This window comes from Mauremys mutica, chromosome 4 (assembly GCF_020497125.1).
Source record: "Mauremys mutica isolate MM-2020 ecotype Southern chromosome 4, ASM2049712v1, whole genome shotgun sequence".
Classification (NCBI taxonomy): Eukaryota; Metazoa; Chordata; order Testudines; family Geoemydidae; genus Mauremys; species Mauremys mutica.
This window is the reverse complement of record NC_059075.1, coordinates 4987016-5014619: the sequence shown is the minus strand read 5'-3', so window position 1 is coordinate 5014619 and position 27604 is coordinate 4987016. Positions and strand designations below refer to the sequence as shown.

The 27604-nt window shown below is 44.8% G+C and overlaps 1 protein-coding gene across 4 annotated transcripts in view; it reads left to right on the top strand.

Annotated features, from left to right (window-relative positions):
• The window catches only part of MDGA2 (MAM domain containing glycosylphosphatidylinositol anchor 2), a 633934-nt gene that overhangs the window by 215696 nt on the left and 390634 nt on the right, over positions 1-27604 (top strand). For all 4 annotated transcript variants that reach the window (XM_045015357.1, XM_045015355.1, XM_045015354.1 and 1 more), the window contains exon 2: positions 19202-19341. In XM_045015357.1, the coding sequence (XP_044871292.1) occupies positions 19202-19341 (140 nt within the window). The remainder of the gene's footprint in view (positions 1-19201; positions 19342-27604) is intronic.

The following is a 27604-nucleotide window of genomic DNA, read 5'->3' as shown; positions in this document are numbered from 1 at the left end:
CTTTGTACCTGGGAAAAATAATCCCTACTGTACATACCCAATGGTGGTTCTAAATTAGCTGTTACCACCCAAGAAAGAGATCCTGGAGTCACTGTGGATAGTTCTATGAAAACTTCCACTCAATGCTCAGCATCAGTCAAAAAGTCTAATAATGCTAGGAACTAATAGGAAAGAGAGAGAAAATGAGACAGAAAATATTATATTGCCACTATATAAATCCATAGTGCACCCACACCTTCAGTACTGTGTCCAGTTCTGGTTGCCCTGTCTTAAAAGGATAGAGTATCAGAGGAATAGCCATGTTAGTCTGGATCTGTAAATAGCAACAGAGAGTCCTGTGGCACCTTTAAGACTAACAGATGTATTGGAGCATAAGCTTTGGTGGGTGAATACCCACTTCTTGAAAATCTGGCCGTTTAATAAACATGAATACAGAAAGCTCAGCCCACCAAAATATATGTCTTGAATGTGTCACTTTTGACGTATGGCAGGCTATTCTCTATTTCTCTGCCGTATGCTATAACTCTATGGCATTCCAGTGGCATACCATTTTGTGAGTGGGCTAAATGCCTCCTTAACTGTTAGACATGAGTGATGGTAGGTATTGCAGAGAGCTAGAAAACGAAGGGCATTCTAAATTATGAGCAGAATATTGAAATGGCAAAATGCCACTTCATGTAAAACAAACATGCCTGAGGCCAAGGCAATATGCCATGATTTCTTGTCCTTAGATTTGGTTTAGGGCAGCAAGATTCAGAAACACACACAGATACTCAAGGAGGTGTCTTGTCTCCAGTGAATCCAAATTTTGCCTCCATTGGATGAGATACAAGGAAGACTCCTGTCCACAAGTGGAGGTTTTTCACCTTCCTCTGCAGTGTCGGGCAGGGTCACTTGCTGGAGGATTCTCTGCAGCTTGAGGTCTTCAAACCACGATTTGAGGACTTCAATAACTCAGACATAGGTTAGGGGTTTGTTACAGGAGTGGGTGGGTGAGATTCTGTGCCCTGCATTGTGCAGGAGGTCGGACTGGATGATCATAATGGTCCCTTCTGACCTTAAAGTCTATGAGTCTATGGACTGGCTAAGATTCTAATACTGTGTGAGGTTTAGGTGGCCAGTTCTCTTATCCCCAGCCAAGGTTTCTAAATGTGATAGTGTATGCTTTGTTTTTACATTTTAATGCTGTTCAGTGGAGATGATTTAAATAACATCTTAAGAGGGGGCTCTTTTGCTCTTGGATAGAGGTGAATCTGAATCAGAACATTATTCTGGAGAGTCCTCCATATGTATGGGGCCGGTATGTACCTATGGTTAATTGGAGCACACAGTGCTATTTACGTTTTGAGGCACCTGATTTGGGGTTGCAGTCAAGTAGAGGGAGGTCTAAATACTTTACAGGGGATGCGGGGAGTAGTTGCCTGCAAATATTTCTGATTACAGTGTGTTTCAAGTGAAAAATAGATTGAGCACCTATTGAAAATCTGGCCGTTTAATAAACATGAAAATAATAGAATAGAGGTTAGGACCTCTAACATTTTTCAGAGGTCCTGTACTACTTTAAGCAGCCTTTTAATTATTTCTTTTAATTTAAGTAATGATAAAATCTTCATGGTCTGCAGAACTTCCAGGATTATTTAAAATGTAATTAAAGAAAATATATTTGAAATAGGAGGCTCAGAATGAATCTCTGAGAAATACAGAATATATTTATCACAACACACTTCAGATCCTAGCAAGGAATATTTTGCAATATTAGACCTGAGTCCTGCAATCATCTTCATGCAGGTGGCCCCTTGACTTTGCATGGAGTTTATTCCAGGATCAGCACCTAAATCTCTAGAACAATCTCTGCTTGTTCAGTAACTAACAATCACAATATAAACATAGATCCACGGTTCCCTTAATTTCCCTCATGCGGCCCCATTGAAAATAAGGGGGTTAATGTCAGTGGATTGCACCCATACAGTCCACTTATCTTTTTTATTAGGATTTTGTACTGATTTCCATCACTGTAGTATCTGAGCATCTACCATGTAAATCAGATTAGCAATAGTTTAACCCCTAGCAGACTTCATGAGGTGCTGGAATATAAAAAGGGGGAATGATCTGACTCCGAATGAGAAGAACTGCAGAAGCATCTGCAACTATTGGAATTAAGTTTTAATACTCACATATCAGCATTGAATTCTATCAGTTGCAAACACGCTGGCCTTGAGGTTTTTCTAGTTTTGTCATGAGATGTATGTGATTTGATAGCAAACAATTCTTGTAAGTAATGAGGGTATTTTACTGTAGGTAGTCTGTGGGAATTGTAAAGTCCCTTTATTGTCAGAGAATAGGCAAGTACAATATTCAGGACACAAAAGCATTTTATTATTGGATCAGCGTTTTCTATTGTTAGAAAATGTAATAAAATTCTTTGGGTTACATAATCAAGTTCTATTAAATTAAATATTCAGGATATTGATTAGATTCATTTTGCCTCTTGGATGACATGAATGCCAAGTACCTAGTATTTGAAGCATTGTATGAGTTTTATATTCGGTTTACATTACATCTGCCTACATAAGGTTTTTTTTGTCCATTTATTGATACATGAAGTGCATTGTGGTGTTCCCAGTGCCGTGGTTATTGGGCAAGAGTACATCAGAAAAAACATCATCCCAATTAAACTTGTGTGTCCACTCTCAGCACATAAGCCGTTGACTGAATGGAGATGGAGTTTCTTATCTTTAGTAATGATAAGCAGAACAGAGTTGAGCCACATTGCAAGAGTATTACAGGGAATCATGGAGCAGAACTGCCCTTTCTGCAGCTGCTCTCTAGATAAATGAAGTTGTTTCTCTCTAGGGCTGTTGGTCTAATACATTAAAGTCAAGATTTTCAAAAGTGATTAGTAACTTTCGTTGCCCAAGTTGAAACACCTCTGTGATTTTCAGAAATACCTGGGCACACAAAATCACAAGTCACTTTTAAAAGTCGTGCCTAAATTCACTTAACTCTGTAACATTTTAGAGGTGTATTGGTCTTTCTTTGGCTAGCTGAAAATAACATTATGGGGAGAGGTCACCATCCATTGTTTTGGTGGAACCAGCGCCAGTGACGGGTGTTCAACTGAAAAGAAAATACTTCGCAGCCATGCCACTTTCACTTATTGCAAGCACTGGCATCGATCCCATGACGCTCCGCTGTGCTGACCCCAACCTGACCTTGCTGCCAAGGCTGTGAAACCAGGACGAGGGTCACCTTTTTCCATTGATTGGGCTCCTTTTGCCAAGTTGCTTGACAGTTGCCCATATTTCTGTAACTTTGACTGTGTTTCCAGAGCTCTGGAAGCTTTCCTGATCGATAGCACTAACAAAAAAAGCACCGAGCTAATTAAATCACAGTACTGCTGCCCAACGCGACAGTCAGAGGCTGACCTAATTTTGACACTACAAAGCTTATCAGCAGAGTATCTATTAAGTTAGAGGAAACATAATTCTGTTTCTAAGAACAGTTAGATTTTTTTTCCTTACAACTCATTACACTGCTGTTTATTGTTCCTCCTGCTGGGCAAAGTATTAAAAACTTACGATCTATGACATATGGTCTGTGTCTGTCAGTATCTGCTTCTAGAACAGTAGGGATGCTCCAGTTTAAAGGAGGAATGGGGAAAAGGCCATGTTATTTCTTCAGACAGAAATATGCTATTTCTTGGGTTGTGATCTTTTAAAGTTTTAGTTTCCTTTTCACTGTGATTTGAAATAATACGAAAAAACCATGGTTGCAAATCATTAGTTCAGCATTGGAATGCGATGTACTAGTTGAAGTGATGCACTTTAGAGCATGGGAAGCAGTAAACTTGCTTTGTCATTGGAAACCTAGAGTAGCAAATCATGGTAAAGGTGTCATAGGAGTTATTTCTTAGTGGAGGCACTGTGCACTCCAGTTTTGCACTGAGATGCCCTAGAGTCTAGGTCCTAAATAAATCAATATGCTAGAGACCTGCACATTTCTGCAGGAATATTCAAGGAGAGAGACGAAAGACTTGTGCTTTTAACCTGCTACGTAAAGATTCAAAAACAAGATGGCACAGGAAACTTTTAAACTTTATATTAGTTTTCCCTCCTGAAATATAAGTGTGGGCAAATGAGGAACAAAATTAATGAAAGGTCTGTGATCATCTAAAAAACGGATTGTGCTGGAATTGGAGAACAATGAATGAGGATCAGATTTGATCTATTTGAATGGCCAGTAATGGTTTCGTATTACAAGTGCACTGGATACAACGGGTGACCGTACTCCTTCATGGATTAGGATGGTCATAAACTTTGTTGCCTTGGTCTGGTATTTTAAAAAAAGTGCATTGAAATGTCCTCTTTCTCTGATCATTTATATAGGTAAGAAAACACATTTTACATTTTGGATCCAATCCTGTTTTTATTGAAGACAATGGACAAAATCAAGCAGACTTAATTGGCAGTAGGATGCAAAACAGACATGAATTAGGCACTTTCATTTTGTCCCCATTAGTGCAAGAAGAGGTAGACAAGACTGTCTTTGAGAATTCTGTCTCTCTCCTAATCTTTCAATACAAACATGTTTTAGTGGAACTGGTTCCATGAGAAAACTATCTACGATCAAGAATGTTTAGATCTTTCCCAAAGCATCAACATGTTTGACCACTCTACTCAAAACCCAAATGACCTGCTGTGGGGTTTATTTATTTATTGACTCAGTCCCATTCAAACGGAAGTATCTCCAGCACCAAAGGTTAAAATAAGAAAGTGAGGCCTTATTTAAAAAAATAATACATTTTGGATTTTATTTGTCTTCTGGTTTTTGAGCCCTTGAGGTGCACAGGGGTCACATTTTCATTTTCTTGTTTCATTCTCATTTTCTCTCCAATCACCAAGGCTAGAAACTTACTTTTTAAAAAAAGCTGGGGTTACCATGTATTAACACAACTCCAGTGACTGACATACATTCAATAAAACAGTGGCTTTCAACTTGTACTCCACCGACCCCTGTGGGTGCACGGACTGCGTCTAAGGGATTTGGGAAAGATGGTTGTTACCATAGAACAGTGGTTTTCAACCAATGATCAGCAGACCCCTGGGGGTCCATGAACTATGACTAAGATTTCCAAAGGGGTCCACACCTCCATTCGGAATTTTTTAGGGGTCCACAAATGAAAAAAAGGTTGAAAAGCACTGTCATAAATCCTACAGGACCCAACTTTCTGATTTTTATAAAAATCCTTTAGTATTACTTGGGCCTGCTATAGTCTATAAACACAGATGTTGTGTTCCCTGTAGGGACATGGCACCTTGCTCCCACAGTGAAATGAAAAAAAAAAAACTTTAACCGGCACGCTTCTCCGGTGCACTGCTCATCCCAGCATCAGTTTAATCCTTTGTTCTGCTTTCCTTAAATCTGACCAGTTACCTGCATATGTCTTCAAGTTCAGTGGCATTTCTAGTACTCCCCGGACAGAAAACTTAAGATACATTTTCACTGGACAACTGTTGTCTAGTTAACAAATTGCCACTCTCGTTTTTTCGTGATCAATTGCGGTTGCTGGCCGAGAGCAGTGGATACAGCTAATATGAGGATCCTGAGATGTGGGGATAGGTTAGAATGGCCACATCTTCCATTTGAAAACAAGGGCTATCTTGGTACCACTCTGAGTAATATGGATTTTTATTTTATTTATTTTTCATTTCTGACCCCAGGCTTGTTTTTGTTGCATTAGGTGTATCTACTGAGGGGTATAGAAGTGTAATGGGTTCTTTCATGCAATATTTACTGTGTATAATAACAAGACAAGTTCTTCTAAAATGCCACCAGACAAAATAAATGCCAAGTAGTATATTACTATAATGGCTCATCTGGTATTTAATCTTGGGAGGCATATTTCAGAAAGAGCTGTAATGAATATTCCTATAGTTGAGAAAGTGGTGACATTTCATAATTACGTAATAACTTCTGAACCATAAAAAGTAAAAATATAAAAAGGAAAGGGATATTTTTGTGTTTGTTTATTTGATCGTTACTTACAGGACTGTGCACTTTTGCCATAATTGTGCATCATGGGTAATATTTGCATGTATGTGTTTCTTTTAGAGACCCGGTGGTTATTGTGTGAAAATGTATTTACACTAAAGTTAAGGGCACTTGAATGTAAAAAGCTCCATTTCTGACAGTGTTGCCAGCTCTCTCAATTTTATTGGGAGTCTTGTGGTATTTGTGTTATCTAAAGCATCAGCTGTTGAAATCCTTTGATTATTGGACAATCTCAAATTTCCTCCTATTATTTTAAAGCAAGAATGTAGCCTTCAGAGTTGCAGAAAGGAGCTTGAAAACAAAACCCAAGTGTACCCCAAAGGCTCAGAAATCAAAAGCCAACTAAAGAATCCAAAACACATTATTTAAAAAAGTCTCATGATTTTTTGGAATCTGACCTCATGATTTTTGAACACTTGGGGTTGGCAATGCTTCTGATAGGCTAGACCAGAGAGAGGGAGAAAATATGGTACATTTTGATTTAATAGACCAGATTGACAGAAAATAATCAAAATCAGGGTCTCAATAATTATTTTTTATTAAATCTACAAAATACTTCTGAAGCATATAAAAAAAAAACCATGGTGACCCTTTTCTTACATTGCTGCACCAGGGCTCTGATTCTGCCCGACACTTATTTTATGATTTATTATTTGTATTCTGGGAGTGGATAGGAACCCAGGAGCTAGGCAGTGTGCACAACCGACCAAAACGACTGTTCCTGCTCCCCAAGGAGTTCACGATCGACGTGTAAGACATACCTGACTTTAAGCATGGGAATAGTCCTAGTCCCATGCTTAAGTACTTTGCTCAATCAGTGTCTAAGGGGCCAGTCAGAGATTCACAGCTTCCAAGACTCCACTGTGGTCATCTAGTCCAGTGCTTCTCAAACTAGGGCCGCCGCTTGTTCAGGGAAAGCCCCTGGCGGACCAGGCCGGTTTGTTTACCTGCAGCGTCCGCAGGTTCGGCCAATCGCGGCTCCCACTGGCCGCAGTTCGCTGCTCCAGGCCAATGGGGGCTGCAGGAAGTGGCGCAGGCCAAGGGACGTGCTGGCCACCCTTCCTGAACAAGCAGTGGCCCTTGTTTGAGACCCACTGATCTAGTCTGAACTCCACCCAAATACTTCCTACAGTGCATCTATTAGAAAAAACATCCCTTCTTGATTTTAAAAGCGTCAGTGATGGAGAACCCACCACGACCCTTGGTAAGTTGATACAGTAGTTAAGTACTCTCTCTGTTAAGTGTATGCCTCATTTCCAGGCTGAATTTGTGAGTTTCATCTTTCAGTCATTGGATCGTATTATACCTTTCTCTGCTAGATTCAAGAGCCCATTATCAAAATTTTCTTCTCCATGTAGATACTTACCAACTGTAATCAAGTCTCGCCTCCCAGGTCATTGATACAAATGTCAAATAACATAGGGCCAAGAACTAATTCCTATGGGACCCCATGCTCCCCAGAATCACGCTTGCTTGTTGATCGTTCCCTTGTACGAATACATGTTGAGACCTGTCAGCTAGCCAGTTTTTAATCCTTTTACTTTGTGCCACATTAATTTTACATTAGTTTTTAATCAAAATGTCATGTGCTACCAAGACAAGCACCTTACAGAAGTCTAAGTATATTACATCAATACTATTACCTTTACCAATTGAACTTGTACTCGCATCAAAACGAAGATATCAAGTTATTTGAGAGGCTCTATTTTCTAGAAACCCATGTTGATTGGTATTGCTTAATTACCGTCCTTTAATTCTTTATTAACTGCGTCCTGTGGCAGCCTCTTTATTATCATGCCTGGGATCAATGTCAGGCTGACAGGCCTATAATTATCAGGGTCATCCATTTACCCTTCTTAAATATTGGCACAACATTCACTTTCTTCCAGTCTTCTGGAACTTAGTGTTTCCAGGGTTATAAAAAATCAACAGTAACAGTCCAACGAGTTCTTCAGCCAGCTCTTAAGCCCTATATAACTTGAACACCTGCCCTTCCACTGTGACTGCAAAGGGAACACTAGATGCTCAAAGAGAAGAATTCTGCTATATGGAAGGGTGTGCCATCAAATTCAGAACTGAAACTAACAAAAGTCTAACAGGAGCGACCAAGTTATTTGTGCCCAGAAACCAGATTTGTGCCAGCATATGAGGTATTTGTGTGTATAACTCAAATAATTGTGCATGCCAGACTTTGAAAAGTAACCCAGAAAAGCGCAGAGTAGAAAACAACTTTACATCATGATATATTTTCTGTCTTTGAAAGGGTGGCAGAGAGGGTGGACCTGCTGGAACTCTGAGAGATGACAAAACGTAGCTGCTGTTTGCAAACTAAACTTATCCATTACAAAGCTGAGGAAACAGCAGCTTTAAAAAATAAGGCTTAGTTCAAAAAGCTCCAGCCAGGTTCTTTTCCAAACATCGCTTCCATCTTCAAAGCCAGCCAGCAGCATCTACTCATGTGTCTATTTCAAAGGCTCTGTTGACAGATGTGGAGTCACTTCACAGTAAGCTGCCATGGTCCTGACAGCAGCTACAAAATTTAGGATCTAAACACTTCCTAATGCCTGCCATGCTTTAAAATCAGTGTGATCAAAATACGTAATGAACATAGAAATACAATGTTAGACGGGGAGCTATATGTTTTCCTAATGTCGTTTCTTGCCCTGATTTTTCACTGGTGATTGGATATGAGGGAAAGTGATGTTGCGAAATATGTCCCAAGCCATGTGAGTGCACCAGGGAGGGCACATGTTCAGGAAACTATAGCCCCAGCCATTTGGGATATGTCTACACTGCAGATGGAGTGGTCTTCCTAGCCCAGGTAGACAGATTCACCTTAGTTGGGCTCAAGCTAGCATGCTAAATATAGCAGTCTGGATATTACCGGACCAGCTGAGCTCCGGCTAGCACTCCAGAGCTCAGACCTATGTAGGGTGACTAGATGTCCCAATTTTATAGGGACAGTCCTGATTTTTGGGTCTTTTTCTTATATAGGCTCCTATTACCCCCGACCCCCGTCCCGATTTTTCACACTTGCTGTCTGGTCACCCTAGACCTAGGGGATTGGGAGGGTTTGGACTCAGGTGGCTAGCCTGAACCACCAGCAGTTTTGCAACATCCACACTGCTATTACTAGCTCGAGCTGAGCTAGCAGGAGTCTCTCCACCCAGGCTAGGAGGTATGCTCCCAGCTGCAGTGCAAAGGGACCTTCAGATTCCTAAAGTCATGCGCTCAATGAGGTGGCTGTGAGCCATCATAATCTGATAGCACCCTCTGCTGGTCACATGGCAATCGTTTTTATCCTAAAGAAGACCAAAGGTCCTACTTCCTAGAGAACGGGTGGCTTATTTAGAGGAGGTTTAGGGAGAAAATGGTTATAGGTTAGAACTAGAAGTCAGCCTTGGGCTCTGGGTCTGGATACAAACCCTTCCAACATCAGAGGGGATTGGATCTGGGTGTAAGGATCAGGTACATCGCTACTATCGAATTAGACCCACATTAGTATTTTTGATGCCTGTGTTCAGCGAATTAATTATTTTTCCCTCTGAGGTATTTTCATTTAACGTTAAGTTAGGTAAAGTTTTAGGAATATAAGTGGGCAAGCAGCCTGCTCCGTAGCCAGTAGAGGTTGGCCCTCCTTTCATTTTCCAGTCACAAGTGTATTATTTCATTTTTGTAGCAGGAAAGCTCCCTCTTGAGCAGGCGGCTTTCCCGTCGGCTCCTAAGGTTCTGGGTTCAAAGCAACTCAGCCCTCTCCTTGTGTCCTCTGTGCCTCAGACACAAGGCCCCCGTGGCAGACTACCTACTTGGGGACCTGGTTTCCTCCAAGTGCATTCCAGCCAGGTTTGATAGTGCTGGCAGGTGCCATTGTTTCGCAGCTGAAGTCAGAGAAGCCGCTCAGGTAAATGGGAAGAATGTAGTTTATGCAAAGAGGAGGCTTGGCTCATCTAGGCATAATTAGGGGCAATGCAGAACTGTCCTGCTCAGGAGAGCCCTAGCCAAGAGGGGTACTCGGCCTCAGGAAGCATAGTGCCCTCCAGGGCACAAAGGTGCCAAGCCAGTGCACCCATTGCCACATACCTTTGTGAGATGCAGCCTGTTCCTTCCCCCCACCTCTGGGGAGACTGGGTAGAACCGAGGCGGAGGTGGGAATTTGCCTGCAGCCGGCCCCGGCAGTGGATCCCCAGGCAGCAGGAAGGGAGCAGTTTCTATACTCCCCGGAGCACAGGGCTTGCTGTTCTACTCAGGCCTTGCACAGGCTGCACGAAGCTCATGACACGCTGGCCCCACCCTCTGCACTGCCTCATGCATGGCACATTGCACAAGGGCTGGACACAGCGTGATCCCAGAACTGCGCTCCTGGAGCCTCTCTCAGTCTGAGGACCATGAACACAATGGTCTCGTGCTGCACGTCTGCTTGAACAAACAGCTTGAGAAGACTTAAGTGAGGTGACTGTAAATTTAAGCAGCTAGTGAACCTGGCTAGTTTCCATGAAACACACCCCTTTGTTACAGTGAGCTGCTAAAGACACACAACTCCAGACCCTGTATGTGGGGAAAGCGGTAATGTAAATGGCTTTATTCTTACTCGGACGAATAGATTAGTCGGGCTGAGGACAAGATGATCGTTAGGGGTTAGATTGTGATGCCTTTACTCATGTTGAATGATACCTTATGCCCCAAGTCATCTTGCTGGAGTCAATGAGGGGGCGTAAGGTTTTACTTAGGGCTGGTGTATATGGGGAAATTAGTGCACAGCAAGCTAGTGTGTGAATTCAGAGCACACTCGCTACTCCACACTAACTCCCTCTGCACGTTCTCGCTGTGCAGCCAGGCTTATGGTCATGCTACGAGCGAGGGGTGTGATTCCCCGGCTCGTGTACCCACACTCACGGCAGCCGCCATTGAGCTAGCATGCGTATAAGTAGCAGCACAACCACAGGAACCTGGGTAGGGGCAGCAAACTCACAGCTTTGCCATGCTGAGTATGTACCTGCCTGAGTCCAGTGGGTACAGACGCGGCATGGCTAAGCCACACCACCACCCATGCTACCACGGCTACGCTATTTATACTTGCACTGACTCGATGGCACTAGCACGAGTATGTGTACGTGAGCAGGGGAATCGCACCCCTAGCTTGTAGTGCAGACACAGCTAAGAGCGCGCCCTCGGGTGGTTTAGCTTAATATGCTTCCAAAGTGCAGTGCACATAGGAGCATTCTCAGAGCACAGCAGAAGTGTCCACACAGCGAGTTTGTCCGGTGTAGGTAGTGAGCTGTAAATTCACACCCTCACTTGCTGCACAGTAACTTCCCATGTAGACCGGCCCTCACGGGAGCACGGGAAAATGACACAGATCTTTAATTTCTTTCTTGCAAGCACTAAACATCACCTTAGGCCAGAGAGAGTCTATAGGTGGACCGTGGGTTAAATTCAGACCGCCAGATGCTTTTGAATGGACCCCAACATCTTTTTATTTACTTGTTGTTGTTGTTGTTTTGTTTTTATTTATTTATTTATCTGGAGTCTGGACCTTGACTATACCTTGACCAAGAAATTTGGACCTTGACAAAAAATAATTGATTATTGGGTATAACGTGTGTGTATTGACTCACTCATTCTACACAGAAGATAACTAGTTTCCCTGGGTGTTGTATCCTTTTTGACTGGGGCTACTTTTGTCCGAGTACTGTCCAAGGAAAACAATGGGTGATATTCATCCCAGAGGACATGAACTCAGAGTGCCTGGAAGATAATTTGCGTTCATGCCTATTTGCTTATTTCAGGTGGTCTAACTGGAATCTTGTTGCTGCTTGTTACTCATGTGGAAAACCTTCAAAACTAATATTCACCTTCTGTCATTTGAGTTGTGAAACCCTGATTAACAAAGGGATCCACTCCATTATAAATAAAGCTATAACATTCAGCCTGTGCCCTTGGGATCGGTGAGCAACAAGGCCAGATTTCTTAAACACTTACCAAAAAGGTTGGCATAGGCCAAGCAAACGGAAAATGATTTTAAATAGAGTAGATTGCAAGAGATGCAATTCAGGGTAGATGAGAGAAAGGGAGTGAGTTACACTGGCCTTAACTATCCTATTCCAGTCCTGTTCATTCACGCTGTCTGGACGACGTTGCCTTAGACTCATTTTTCTTAAGACTTCCAGGGTCGGATATTTAAAATATCAGAAGCCTTGCACATTTATTAATTGTGCACTTGTGATGACCACAAGAACAGGTGCAGATTGGATGTTTTCATGTGAAAAGAAATCTCTGTTGTCACCTGATTGATTATTTAAGCCTGGATTTCTGCTCAGGTGCTAAAACCCTGATCTGCAAAGATTTAGGGACACGCTTGGCGCATAAAGCTATGCAGTGTGACAAGCCAGAGCTGAAAGACAAGGCGGGGGAATTGATGCCTTTTATTGGACCAGCTTCTGTGGGTGAGAGAGAGACACTTTTGAGTGTACAGCTTCTCTCTCTAATATCCTGGGACCAACAGTGCACACAACAACACTGGAGACAGCCATTAGACTCAGACCCTGGCTGTTCCAGAAGGGTGTTTGGAGGGTGGTATATTAGTCTTAGAATGATTAAAGCCCTTTTTCCTATACACTGAAAGAGGTGACCTCAGGTTAATTGGGGACACCTGAGTCTAATTAAGTGCAGCCTGGGACCATTAAAAACCAGCTCCAGTGAACGGGCTACGAGGAGACATGAGATGCAAGATGCAGAAGGGTTGTGTGCGGCAAGGGGAAAAGGCTATTATTCCCTATAAGGGAAGTCTGGTGTTATTTCTGTCTGGGGAGAGGACCTTTGTTCGCAGCATAGCTGGGTTCAGGGTGAGTGAAAGAGGATGGCTGGTGATAGGTAGCCGGCGCGAGGAGAGGCAGTTCTCCAGTAGGAGTGAGGTAATTTAATATTTTTTGTTTCTGTTTAAAGAAGCCCTCGGGCCAACCTGTTGGCCTACCCTCTGAGTACTGTAAATGAACCAATGTCCAGTACTAAACCTCCGGAGTGGGACTGATTTACCACAGGCTCCCTCAGCGCCGGAGGGAGAAACACTGAGCCCTGAGGTGACGAAAGAGGGGCGTTCCCACAGTGTAAAGTTAAGCATGTGCATAAGTCTTTGCCGTATCAGAGCCTACTTAGCCTCCATTCAGTGAGGCCGGGGCTGAGGCTTCCAGGTCATCGACAAAGTGGGCTGCTCAGGCCCCTGCCTCGGAGCTCCTTTGGGCCAAGACTTGGCCACCGGATCTAATTTAACTGCCCTGCAGGCTTGTGCCAGGCTCTCTGATTGAAGGGCCACCAGCAGGTTAACAGTCGGGTTTGCCCCTAATAACTAATAGCATCGCTCCGGAGAGTTTTAACACTGACTTATTTTTTATACATCTGATTTACCTTTTGCCATTTCTGCCGTTTAGTGTCTTGTTACATTTCATTCAGCGAGGGCACCGTAATGAGTACTTGACCTTATCCTCCTATTGATCGGCTCAGGTGGAATTTGAATGAGTGGGAATTGCATGGCACAGAATTACTGACATCCCACAGAACCATTGTTATTCTCTCCTGGACTGTTAAAACAGTACTGTGAGTTGTGCATCCGATATGACAACCATTGTAATTTTCCGGCATAGGTGACACATGCCACACATGTGGGACACATGGAAACATTTCGCTTTTCTTAGTGCAGGTTAAATATACCAGGAAAATGGAATCTGTCCTAACTGAAATTCTGGTCCTGTTCCTGGTCCCAGTGAAGTTGATGGATGTTAATATTCACTTTTAAATGGGAGTTGAATCAACCCCGTTGTGCTGACTACTTTATTTTGGTGGTTCAATTAAAGCTTCTTATTTACCTAATAAGTGTTATAATAGAATTGGAAAGATACATAATAAAAAGAACAAAAACAGAAAGTTGATTTTGGAAAGGAAAACAAAAATAACGAGAGTGCAAATGAGTCTGAAAAAGCATCTTTTAGGGGACAGCTGGGTATACATAAATATTACAGCCAATTTTCATGGCACTAAACTTGTCTCTCACAGCCTACTACTGCTGCCAGCTAATGGAGTTAGTCTTTCAGTTCCTGTGGGGAGGATGCTGTGCTATGGTGCTAAAGTTCCTGTATTCAAATCCTGCTGGTGACCCCTGGACGGGGTCATTATAATTGTGTTTTAGTGCCATATTTCAGGGCAATATGTTTGCAGTTAAACATCTTTCTCTTTCAGTGTTAGCAGTCACGCTGTGTCTTCCACTGTTCTTGAGGTTCCCCATGTGTAAAGAATAAGAAATGGCATCATTAAACAATGGTGTCAGTCCTACTAAAACTTACCTTTAATGCCAGTGGCTGCTAATCTAAGTTGGGAGATAGCCACAGTAGAAATGGGCTTGGGCCAAACATTGAGTATCTGGATTTTGGATCTGAACTTCCCGTAAGTTTGTTGTTTTCAAGTTCCAGGCACCCATCCTCTACCAGAACATATGGACAAAAGGCTACACCGATTGGATAGGTTACAGAAATGGGAGTGGGATAGTCAGTGGATCTTGGCACTGGTTCTAACCTAGTCCAGAAGTCAGTATGCTTCAGACTGTTCCATGCCTTTGCAAAGCAAGCAGGGGATTTCAGGCCAGTGGTTATGGTAAAGGTGTCTGAAAAAGCACCATCCTAACTGTGCCCCATATTCACAACCTCACCGGAGAGCCAACAGCTGAATGGGCAGGCGGCTGAAGTCCTGGCATCTGTAGCAGAGGCCCCACCAGGACAAGGGTGAGCCCAGTTTGTGAGGCTGTGAGGGCGGATCTGCAATGCCCCTGCAGCTCTTGTGCGCATACAGCAGGGATGTCATTTCAGAGCCGCTTCCAATGGAAGGGAAAAACAATCAAATGAAACATCAGAGATGGAGCTGTTACCTGGTTCCTTGTTGGTGGCCCTGCTTTTTATGGGGGTGTCATAAACAGATAGTTAAGGGTTAAGGTCTGTTTTACCTGTAAAGGGTTAACATGTAGTACCTGGTGACCACCTGACCAGAGGACCAATCAGAGATAAGATTTTTTCAAATCTCTGTGGAGGGAAGCCTTTGTCTGGGTGAGAACTGTTTTTGGATTTAACAGAGGACAGTCATGTCCCCAAGTTCTCCTGGAGTAGTTTCTACTAATTAATAGTGAGTATTAATTAGAAAGGCGAATTAGTCTTATGATTTGATTTCTATATTTGCAATTGTGTGTTTGCTAAAGGAAATGCTTTATTCCTGTTTGCTGATATTGCTTTTACTGAGAAAAGGGGGAGAGGGGATTCTCTCCAGAGATTGATAAGGTTATACCCTATGAGTGTCCAGCTTGGGCTCATAGAGATTCTGTATTTTTCTTTTTATTCTTTAATAAATTCTTTTCTTTTCTTTGGACTTGGTTAATTCCTTCCCTTGGGGAAATTCAGGGGAAGGGGAGGGGGAAGTGGGCTGCTTCCCTGTGTGTGTGAGATTCAAGGAGTTGAATCAGGGGGGAGGGGGAAGGTTCCTCCTCTGTGAATTGATCTGTGTTCCCAAGGGGGGAAACAGGGGTGTCCCGGCCCACGGAATTGACCGGGTGGTGGCAGCCGAAGGGGAGACCTACCCTAGGATTTTGGGGTGGGGGAAGACATGCGGGTCCTCACTTTGAAACCGCCCAGTTTCAAGTGAGGGTAGACTCTGACATGGTGGCAGTGGTGTTTCGGACCCAGAGAGAGAGGCAAGGCTTTTCTACCAGAGGCACTCTGAGGCAGTTTCAGGGTTAGAAGTATTTTCAGTTTTTGCAGGGCTTTCTGTTACAAAGCCTCCTGTGGAGCGATACTTGCGTCCATTGTGATACGAGGTACCACTCAGGATTCCTGAGGTGGGGGGAAGTGCTCGCCAAAGTACATTCCCATCCAACAGGAAAAACAGGTTTGGGGGGGGAAGAGACAAACCCTCCAGCCAGGTTTTTTTTTTTTCTCCCTGTGTCTTTTGAAAGGATCAGGAGACAGGAGAACACAAATCCCTGAGGAATAGACCAGATTTTTCTCAGGGGTATTGTTAGCAGCAGCCTTTCAGCTGGGCTGCTGAGTACAGCAACTCAGAGCAGAGGCAGTTTACAGTTTCAGCCAGGTTGGCTGGAGGCAATTTAGTTTTCCAGCAGGCTTTGTTGGAAGCATATTTTCGTTCTTGTTGCTTGGACAGGCAGCTTGAGGAAAAGGCAAGTTTCAAGCAGTTTTCAGGGTTAGGAGGAGTTTTTTTTTCTCTGCTGGCTATGCTGAGGAAAAACTCTTCCCTAGAGGTGTGTCCTTCCTTTGTGATATCAGGTATCACTCAGGATTCCTAAGGTAGGGGGAAGTGCTCGACAAAGTACATTCCCATCCAACAGGGAAAACAGGTTTGGGGGGGGAGACAGAAACCCTCCAGCCAGATTTTTTTTCCCTGTGTCTTTTCAAATCCTCTGGAGCCAGGGAATACAAATCTCTGAGAGGATTTACTACACTTTTCTGCAGGTACTAAGTAGCACCAGCCGGTCAGCTGGCCTTATTAGGAAGATTGTTTTTTTGGAAACAGATTTTCAGCTGGGTTTAGCTGAGGCATAAGGTTTCTAACAGGCTGTGTTAGAAAAGGATTTTTTTCCTTCTTCTTTTCTTTTTTCTCCTTTTTTTCTTTCTGTCTGCTTAAAAACAGCTAGGAAAGAGGTGCAAGTTTTTCTAGGAGGCTTGTTAGAAAGGACCCCCACTGTGAGGTACTTAGCAAGTGCTATAAACAGGACAAACCCGTTTTTTGGGTCTTCTCAGTATATCAGCAAACAGCAACTACACATTTGCAAATAAAAAGGTTCTGTTTTTTTTCTATTCAGTCTCTCGGGAATAGAAAGGGTTAGGAATTGGGGAAACCAATTCCCTGACTGCAAAGGGGTGTGACCAGCACCAAAAAGCAACACCAGCAAGCCACACATAAAATTCACTGACTGCAGAGGGGTGTGGCCAACACCACAAGGCACTGTTCCCCATCCCAAGAAATTTCCCACCTACATGGCAGGTGAGAACACTGAGGCCTTCTTCAAAAAGGTTAAAAGTACCTGCCATGGGTACAGCATCCCTGAAGACCAGTACCTGCCATGGGTACAGCATCCCTGAAGACCAGTACCTGCCATGGGTACAGCATCCCTGAAGATCAGCAAAGTGGACTTTTGCTGTCTATGACAATTATTCCATCCCCATGCTATTGGGGAAAGACTTGGCCAACCATGTGCAGCTGGCCAAGAGGGGGGGAGTGGTCACCCGCGGCCAGGCCAAACAAGCAGGCACTCCCATCCCTGTTCCTGAGCCATCCACCAAGACCCCGTCTGTGTTACCAGAGACCCAGACAGAGGTGGTGGAACCGGATCTCATGCCAACAACTACAGCAGCCATAGTACATCCAGTCCCAGGACCGGAACTGGAAAAGCAACCAGCGGCAGAACCAGCGCCAGCACTGACGCCAGCGCTTGCAACTCCACCGCCAGGGGGCGCCAACGGGCCTAAACTGGCAGAAGCAGCACACAACTCTACCCAAGAGGCTCAGCCAGAGCCTGAAATATCACCTTGTGCACCAGCGGAAAGCGGTCCACAGTCCATAAAAACAACCTCATCACCTACATCGCTCCCAGAGGAACTGGTGTCTCCCGCCTCAAGGGAACAGTTCCAGACAGAGCAGGAAGCCGATGACAGCCTTAAGAAAGCTTGGGCGGCGGCACGAAGCAACCCACCGCCTCTCAGCTCTTCTACCCAATTCCAGTTTGTTGTAAAACAAGGACTTTTATATAAGGACATTCTTTCTGGTGAACACCAGGAAGGCCAGCATCCTCAAAGACAGTTGGTAGTTCCAACTAAGTACTGGGACAAGCTCTTAAGCTTGGGCCCTGACATCCCAGTGTGCATTCTGGGGTCAACAAAGCAATAACAGGTTAAAAACATTCCTTCCACTGGGAGGGGATGGGCAAGGACGTTGCCAAGTATGTCCGCTCAAATGCATAAAAAGTGTTGTTCAATGTCAAATATCTTGTTGTTTACATACTTAGTAGTATATGTAATAGTGCATGTGTTTTGTTTATCTGTTTATTTTACAGTTCTAGGAGGAAATCACCACCAGTAGTTCCCACTGTTGGCGATTTGGGGGGCGTGTCATAAACAGATAGTTAAGGGTTAAGGTCTGTTTTACCTGTAAAGGGTTAACATGTAGTACCTGGTGACCACCTGACCAGAGGACCAATCAGAGATAAGATTTTTTCAAATCTCTGTGGAGGGAAGCCTTTGTCTGGGTGAGAACTGTTTTTGGATTTAACAGAGGACAGTCATGTCCCCAAGTTCTCCTGGAGTAGTTTCTACTAATTAATAGTGAGTATTAATTAGAAAGGCGAATTAGTCTTATGATTTGATTTCTATATTTGCAATTGTGTGTTTGCTAAAGGAAATGCTTTATTCCTGTTTGCTGATATTGCTTTTACTGAGAAAAGGGGGAGAGGGGATTCTCTCCAGAGATTGATAAGGTTATACCCTATGAGTGTCCAGCTTGGGCTCATAGAGATTCTGTATTTTTCTTTTTATTCTTTAATAAATTCTTTTCTTTTCTTTGGACTTGGTTAATTCCTTCCCTTGGGGAAATTCAGGGGAAGGGGAGGGGGAAGTGGGCTGCTTCCCTGTGTGTGTGAGATTCAAGGAGTTGAATCAGGGGGGAGGGGGAAGGTTCCTCCTCTGTGAATTGATCTGTGTTCCCAAGGGGGGAAACAGGGGTGTCCCGGCCCACGGAATTGACCGGGTGGTGGCAGCCGAAGGGGAGACCTACCCTAGGATTTTGGGGTGGGGGAAGACATGCGGGTCCTCACTTTGAAACCGCCCAGTTTCAAGTGAGGGTAGACTCTGACAGGGGGGCGGAGGGGTGGAGCAGTGGGGGAGGGGAAGGTGTCTGTATGAGTAGTGATATAATTGATTTTGCATCTAAAAACAGGGTATCGGATTCTTCCATCAGAGAAGGGCCTGACTCCTCACGTGAACTCAGACTGTCGGCACTGGGTTGGGCTGTGTATGGCTGGGACTGTGTCTAGCAGGTGTTCCTGTGGGGACAAGGGGCGGTGTGGAAACATTTTACTGACACGTTTCTCTTCCTCCTGGTTTGACAGCCCCCCCCGCGGTGCGGATCGTGCACTCCGGCCTGGCGTGTAACATCGAGGAGGAGCGCTACTCGGAAAGGGTCTACACCATCCGCGAGGGGGAGACTCTGGAGCTCACCTGCTTGGTGACGGGCCACCCTCGGCCACAGGTGAGTCCCACACGGCGACCCAGCCTCCTCCAGTAGCTGTCTCGCTATAACTCTCCTGTCGTTCGCCCTTGTAGCCATTTCAGGCCGTCTTGTTTGCAGAGGCATTGATGCGATTTGCTCTTATAAGTGCTGGACTCTCTTGAGTGCCAGTGAAGCTCGTTTAGCCCAATTAGTGTCACAGTATGACCAGGCCCTGAGCATGGGATTGCTCCAGCTCATGATTTCCAAGCCTGGCGTTGCGGGCAAGTTTCAAGGGATTGCAACCACCCTCTGCTTTTTAATGGCTAGAAGGGATGGGATCCTGAAACTTATGGCAGTGGGTTCCTGAAACTTCTTTTGTTGTAACTTCAGGTCATGCTATGGAAAGGTTTGAGAACCACTGGTCTTACTGAACCTCACATTAAATGTTGCTCAGTTTGCTAGTGACTCAAAGCATGTACGGTGCCAGGAAAATAATAAACATATGAAATAAAACACCAGGCTAAGCAATTGAAGCAGATGCATACATAAGTCCAAGGGACATCTAGATTTCTTTCTGGAGCAGGGAGGTTGACCAGAACAAGGAAGCTGCAGAGATGTATAAAAATGAAACATAATGAAAAAAAAATCAAACCAACCTTTTCTGAGCTTCAGGTTTCATGTTTTTCATGGACACATTTTAAGCAAAAGTTCTGGTTCGTTCGTGTTCTGTCCAGGCTGATTCATCTGCCCCTACTTTGCACATCATTAGTTAATTTAATGGAACCAAGGTCTTTCAAACTCTAGAGCTTGGAGAAAGTGTGGTTTATTCCTTTTCATTTTCCTTCTGCTTTTTCCTTCCTTTAGCTTCTCAGACCTGCTTTTTTTGGGTGGGTTTCCATCCATTTCTTCATTCCCCTGCTTTCTGAACCCATCCCTTCTTTGCTTCTTCTGACAGTCTTTCCCTTCTGCTGCATCCGCTTCCTCCTTTCTGTATGTGACAAGGGAGTTGTATTGGGAATTTGGAGATAAGTGGGGGTGAGGAACGAGGGTAGGAGACACAGTTTTCAAAAGACAGAGCTTGAAGGTGTTCACAGTAGGGATAGGCTAGTTCTTGGTGCCGATCTCAGAACTAAAGACATAAAAAGCTAAGCAGGCTCTGCGAGCAAGGCCACAGCTGGAATGTGTCTGACAACTTCTTCCCTAGCCAGGCTCACCCATTCAGATATATTTTGTAGCTACCGTTAGCAGCCTAATAAGATTAATCAAATAATATTTTGTTTCAATAAAGTATCAGGGAACAAAATTCTATGGTGTGAATTCTTTGTATAGCATTTTCAACACTCAAATAAAGACTTGCAGAGAGCTCCTTACAGTCATGATGAATTAAACGTCTCTCGCTTTCATGAGGCCCAGTTTTGCCGTCACACATGGAAATTGTATTGAAATAAGTGGGAGTTTGTGATGTGTGGTTAGCTGAGCCGGGATGTGGACAGTGAATTCACAGGAGATCTTCAATCTAAAACCTGGATCTTCTCCCTGGAAAAGACATAGATGCTTAGAGGTTCATTCTACAGATGTTTGCATTCTAGGGTGGGGTTCAAAACTGCTCAGTATTAGCCTAAAATGGCTCCTGTTGAAGAGTTATGTCAGCACTATGCAACTTTGAGAATTCCCCTCATGCAGTCAATAATCACAGTCAAGTAAGGGCAAATTCTGCTTGTTGCGATCAACAAGTGAATACAGATTACAAATAGAAGACACTTTTCTTCTAAATTTGGTGAATCTCAGTACAGCATATGCGAGGTGAGGAAAGAAGCCATGCATTGATTCACTGCTCAAAATTTTTCCAAATGAAAAAAATAAATAAATAGAGGGTTGTAAGTCAATTCCTTTTTAAGTTATGTTTTGGTTTTTTTTGTTCAGTGTTTGCAATACCTCTTAAAAGTAGAAAGTAACATTTATTTCCTTGCTGACTTTATCCTCTTTGGCAAACAGTGATTTCTCTCGCTCCACCTTTTTCTTTTTTCCCCCTCTCAGTTGTCGCAGTCCTCTAACATCAGTGGCGTGATTAAATGTCAGTGAAGCTGTAGGGAAGGGCTTTGGTGACTTTCTGATGCTGCTGTGCTGGCTGATTGGTTCCCCATTAGCTGAACTTAATTCCCTGAATAAATATTAACTCTGTTTTAAAGATACTGGTACATACTTTTGTATGTATCCACACAGTCTAAAATACATTGCAAGAGAGGAAAACGACTAGAGACCCATATTTAGATACTTTTACTCATGTGAGAAGCCTTTTACTCCTCCAGTAGGGCCTACTGACTTCATTGGAATTACTTATGGAGCCTGAAACTGTTCTGTGTAAGAGTGACAGAATCTCATCCGTCTCGGATAACTTCAATTATCCAACCACCTGTCATCTGAAACAGCTTCATATCCCTCAGTGCCTGTTAATTACATTGAATATTCCCTCAATTATCAGAACCTTTATCATGCAACCTTTCAGAGTCTCTGCAGCATTCAAATAATCAAGCTTGTACTGTATGCACTAGTGTGTTGACTTCTGCCTAGCATCTGTTTGAAGGAAAATACAGTGTATCACCTGGCAAGCATACAAGATTAGAATAAGTGTGCGTGTGTGTATATATATACACACACACACACTATATATATATGTGTGTGTGTGTGTGTGTGTGTGTATGTGTATATATATATATATATATATATATATATATATATATATATACACACACACACCCCACACATCACACATTTAGGTTTCTATTTCAAACTATCCTGTAGTTTACAAAACATTGGGGAAATGGGCAAGTTTGCTACCTTCTACATAGCCTGTGGGAACAGCATGAAGGCTCCAGTCCTGCTCCCATTGAAGTGAATGGTAAAACTGCTGTTGACTTCAGTGGTGCAAAATCAGACCCTAAGGGCAGGTCCACACTACAGCTGGGATCAACGCTCTGAGATTGATCCACCAGCGGTCGATTTAGCGGGTCTAGTGAAGACCCGCCAAATCGACAGCACATTGCTCTCCAGTCGACCCCTCTACTGTACCCCCGATGAGAAGAGTAAGGTAAGTAGATGGGAGAGTTTCTCTTGTCGCCTCCCATGGTGTAGACCCCGCGGTAACCCCACCTAAGGTACGTCGACTCCAGCTACGTTAGTCACATAGCTGGAGTTGCGTAGTGTAGGTCGACTTACCGCAGTAGTGTAGACACAGCCTAAATCCCAAGCTCATAAAACGAGATGTTCCCTGCACTCTCTCTGCAAAGACAGCCTTTTTGCAAGGAGTTATTTCTTATTAACCAAGGTCTCTTCTTCAATGCGGTTCCATTATTATTCCCACATACCAGGCCAGAATAAATGGTATCGATAAGGTTGAAGAGAGACTAGAAATATTGCCCCTCAGAACAGTGGATTTGTAAGCAGCCAGCTATTCCGGTTTCAGCGCATGTTCCCACCACAGTGTAACGGTTTCAAATCGGAGGTCCGAGATCAGATCACTTTTCAGCTGTGCCCTTTTAAAACAGAAGATTCCGTTTCGAAGCTGATGTCCAAGGACACGCCAACTCATCAGTTTCCAGTATTTTCCCCCTGTGGTGGCTCCGCGGCTCCTGGCCGAAGTCATAACAGAGGAATTTCTCTCCAATCCAATAGCCTGGAGGAAAAGTTCTGTACTTATTTTTATCATCATTTTTTATATTTCTTTTCCCACAAACAGGCAGCTTCTCCTGCTGGCATGTTTGCTGACCTGATTGCAATTTTCCAGTCTTTCTGCTGCCACGAAGAGACGGGCTGTTGCCGTCTGCTGTCTGGGAGGACCTTCCCCCCCTTTGCGGGGAGGGGAGGGGAGGGCAGGGCACTTCCCCAGACTAGCGGGAAGTCCTCGGCCTCATTAATGGTTGAGCAGCCTTAGCACGCTCAGCAAAGGAGTCTTGTATTTGGAGCACAGTGTAGTGCTCGGGGCAGAATCCCTTTGCACCAGAGGCTTCCCCCCAGCGCTTACCAGCCCAGGGGTATGTGCTAGGATGGACACGCCTACCAGTGACTGAACTGCCCCCTGCTTGCTGGGCAACAGATAAGGGGCCCACACGGGGTCCAGCAAGGCAGTTTAAGCACCTGACACTGGGTGGCCTCCAGTTTGCTCCCAACAGCCTGCCTACGTTGAGGGCTGACCCTCTGCTTGGGGTCCCCATGGGGAGGGCAGCAGAGCATGTATTGGATCAGCACTACAGAGAGACTAAGGGTATGTCTACACTACAGTGTAGAGGCAGCAAGTCTCAGGGTTGGGGTCAACTGACTTGGGTTTGTGGGGCTCACGCTATAGGGGTAACAATAGCAGCACAGGCAATAGGCATTCTGGAGCCTGGCCTCAGAGACCCGCCCCCTTCAGCGGGTGTCTGAGCCCCAACTTGCACACGGCTATCTTTAGCCACGCAGCGAGAGCCTGAGTCAGATGACCCGGTCGCTGAGATGCACTGCCACGTTGTTGTTGGTAGCGGAGACGTACCCTAAGGGACTTGCCCAGAGTCACGCAGGAAGCCCGTGGTGGAGCAGGGAGTTGAATCAGGGTCTCCTAAGTCTTAGTCTAATGCCCTTGGATAAAGCCACAAAGCCATCAGCAAGTTCAGCTAGAGGGAGGAAAATTCCTTCTGCGGGTCCCACACAGCCAGTGCTGCACTGATCCCCCTTTCTCCTGGGCTTTAGCACCAGTATCGTTTTCCTCTGCTTCTGCATGGTCCTGGGGCCACTTACACTCACCCTCCATTTGCTCTCTGTGCTGGATTGACAGCTCTCCGACTGGATCCCCGGCCAATCAGCAGATGCGAGAGGAGGAACTTTCTGTGGCTGTGCGTTTGTGTGGGCTGGGACAGCATGATGACCTCTGAAGCTGCAGATCCTTTCCAGACCTGCATGTCTTGAGGCTCAAAGCAGCCTAAAAAAAGGCAGGGCTCTTAGGCTGCCTTCAGACTGGCTATAAAAGGTACTTTCTTAAGCAGTCACGAAGCTGCTGCTGCTGCTGTATCAAAAAAGCTGTTCAACAAAAATGTTTTATCAGACAGCATCCGTGCTGCTGCTTTCTCATAAAATCTCTATTTTCTTATCTTGGATCCAGGATGGAAAATTGATTTCAGTTCATTTTACCTGTTTATGGATTTTTCTCACTCGTCTAGCACCTCGATCATCTGTCTCTCTCTCCCATATGTTACAGCTCACAAAAAATCAAGGGACTTGCAATATTTTCTGAAGATTAATTGCTTGGAGCAGGGGGATGGGTCTGATGGTCTCAGAAGTGTGATTCTGCTCCAAAATGTAGGAGGTTTGCAAGACTGAATTTGAACATTAGCCTTTTTTTATCACCTTCCTATTACATTTTCATTGAATTTTAGTGCTCCCGAAAGCAAATGTATGATAACAGGCTAGAACTTGGCATAATGCAGCCAGACAATATCTAAGTTCATGCACACATCTGCCTATAGAAACTTGAATCTTCCTGACCTTTATAGCCTCTGCCTGTCTGTTGATCAAAGGCATGGACCAATCTGGCCTAACTCTGAGTTGGTTTTGTGAATTTGACAAGCAGAGGAAGAGAGAAATTACAAGATGTGGGCACGTTAAACAGATCAATGTTTTCATATGAGATCAGGAAAGAAATGGTGAATCCTTAAGGTTAGCATTTGCCAAGTATCTTCTCCGTCGAAGAGGCAGTGGGGTTTTGTGTCTCATTCATTACTCTCAAGTATTTTGTTTCTAAACTAGACAGTGGTTACACTTCAGAAGTTACTTAACGCAAATGCAGTGACGAGATTGAGATTTCAAAGGAATAGAAGTTAGGAAATTCAAACCCGTGGTTGTGATTTCAGCCAGACCTTGATCATCCTGGGTGCGTACAGAGTCTTGTCTTCATGGGCCACTAAAATGTCAGCTGTTAGATCCCCACAGTACCTGACATTACCAAGAATCTAGACTGTTCCCTCTTCTTATTGCGCAGAGAAATAGCATGGTGGAGCCTGGCGAGTAATAACTGCTGCAGCTGTTTTAAGTGCCAGCCGCTGCGTGGTGGTGGTTTGGTTTGTTTTGTTTTCTTAATGGGCCCAATTCTTAAGCATCAGGCCCATAACTTTTCTGTGTTAAAACCCAGTTATAGTGACTATTTTTTTTAAACCAGGGTTAGGGAAGGAGGGAGGTGTCTATTCTGAAGCTTTTCATAGCATATTTGTGCTAATTTTACAAGGGATCTTGACAACACGTATTAATTTCCCTCATTTCCTGTGGGAAGTGTCACATGGGATTAGAACCATAGTCCATCTAGTCTACAAAAACTTCAGAACATAAGAATGTCCATATTGGGTCAGATCAATGGTCCATCTAGCCCAATATCCATTCTTCCAACAGCTTCAGACAGAATGAACAGAACAAGGCAATTTTTTGAGTGATCCATCCTCTGTCATCCACTCCCAGCTTCTGGCAAACAGAGGCTAGGGACATGGTGTTGTATCACTGTCCATTGATGGACTTATCCTCTATGAACTTACCTAGTTCTTTTTTGAACACTGTTATAGTTTTGGCCTTCACAACATCCTCTGGCAAAGAGTTCCACAGATTGTCTGTGCATTGTGTGAATAAATACTTCCTTTTGTTTGTTTTAAACCAGCTTCATATTAATTTAATTGAGTGACCGCTAGTTCTTGTGTTATGTGAAAGAGTAAATAACACTTCCTTGTTTACTTTCTCCACATCCGTCATGATTTTATAGACCTCGATCATATCCTCCCTTAGTCATTTCTTTTCTAAGCTGAACAGTCCCAATCGTTTTTGTAATCTTTCCTCATACGGAAGCTGTTCCATCCCCTTCATCATTTTAGTTGCCCTTCTCTGTACCCTTTCCAATTCTATTATATATTTTGAGATGGGGCATCTAGAGCTGCACGCAGTATTCAAGGTGTGGGCGTACCATGGATTTATATAGAGGCATTATGTTATTTTCTGTCTTGTTATCTATCCCTTTCCTAATGGTTCATAACATTATTAGCTTTTTTGACTGTCACTGCATATTGAGTGGCTGTCTTCAGAGAACTGTCCACAATGACTCCAAGATCTTTCTTGAGTGGTCACAGCTAATTTAGCCCCCATCAGTTGGTATGTATACATAGGCACAGGAACTGTTGGGGGTGCTGTATCACCCCCAGGTTTTATGCGGGTCTGCTGGCCCTGCACCCGGGGCTCCACTCCCCAGCTCAGGTCCGACTCCAAGTTTTTTGCCGCCCGAAGCAAAAAAAAAATGTCTGTGCCCCCGCCCGGCCCCAACTCCGCCCCTTCCCCAACCCATTCCAACCCCTTCCCCAAATCCCCGGCCCTGCCTCCTCCCCCGGGCGCGCCACGTTTCCCCTCCGACCCCTCCTTCCCTCCCAGGCACGCTCGGGGGAGGAGGCAGTGGTGAGCTGGGGGGGGAGCGGTTCCTCTGCCCCCCCCAGGGTTATTTCCTGTGGACCTCCCTGTGCTCCCCACCGCTGTAGCTCACCTCCGCTCAGGGCCGGCTCCCGGCTTTTTGTGCCTCAAGCAAAAAAAAAAAAAAAAAAAGAGCCGGAGTGCCGCCCCTTGGAAAGTGCCGCCCCAAGCACAGGCTTGGAGCGCTGGCGCCTAGAGCCGGCCCTGGCTGCACTCTGCTCCCCGGGGCTGGCCCCGTGCCTGGGGCCCTGTTCCCGGCCCTGCGCCCGGGACTCCGCTTCGTGGCCCTGTGCCTGGGGCTCGGATCTTGGCTGCTGGCCCCGCGCCCCGCTCCCCAACCCCACACCTGGAGCTCGGGTCCTGGCTACCAGCCTTGGCTGCTGGCCCTGTGCCCAGGGCCCCACTTCCGGCCCCACACCCAGGGCTCTGCTCCTGGGGCCCCAGTCATCAAGTAAGCAGAGAACTGCCACCAAGGTCTGGTCTACACTAAGGTGGGGGGTCGAACTAGGGTACGCAAGTTCAGCTACATGAATAGCGTAGCTGAACTCGAAGTACCCTAGTTTGACTGACTTACCCGTTTAGACGCGGCGGGGTCGAACTCCGCAGCTCCAATGTCGACTCCGCCACCGCCGTTCGCGGTGGTGGAGTTCCGGAGTCGACCGGAGCGCGGGGAGTTCGAACTATCGCGTCTTGATTAGACGCGATACTTCAAACTCCGAGAAGTCGAACTCACCGCGTCGACCCGGCAGGTAAGTGTAGACTAGCCCCAAGAGGGATTTTGTAGCTAATTGGCTGGCTGGGTGTCCGTAAAAGGGAGCTCCCCTCTCCCTCCCCTTCA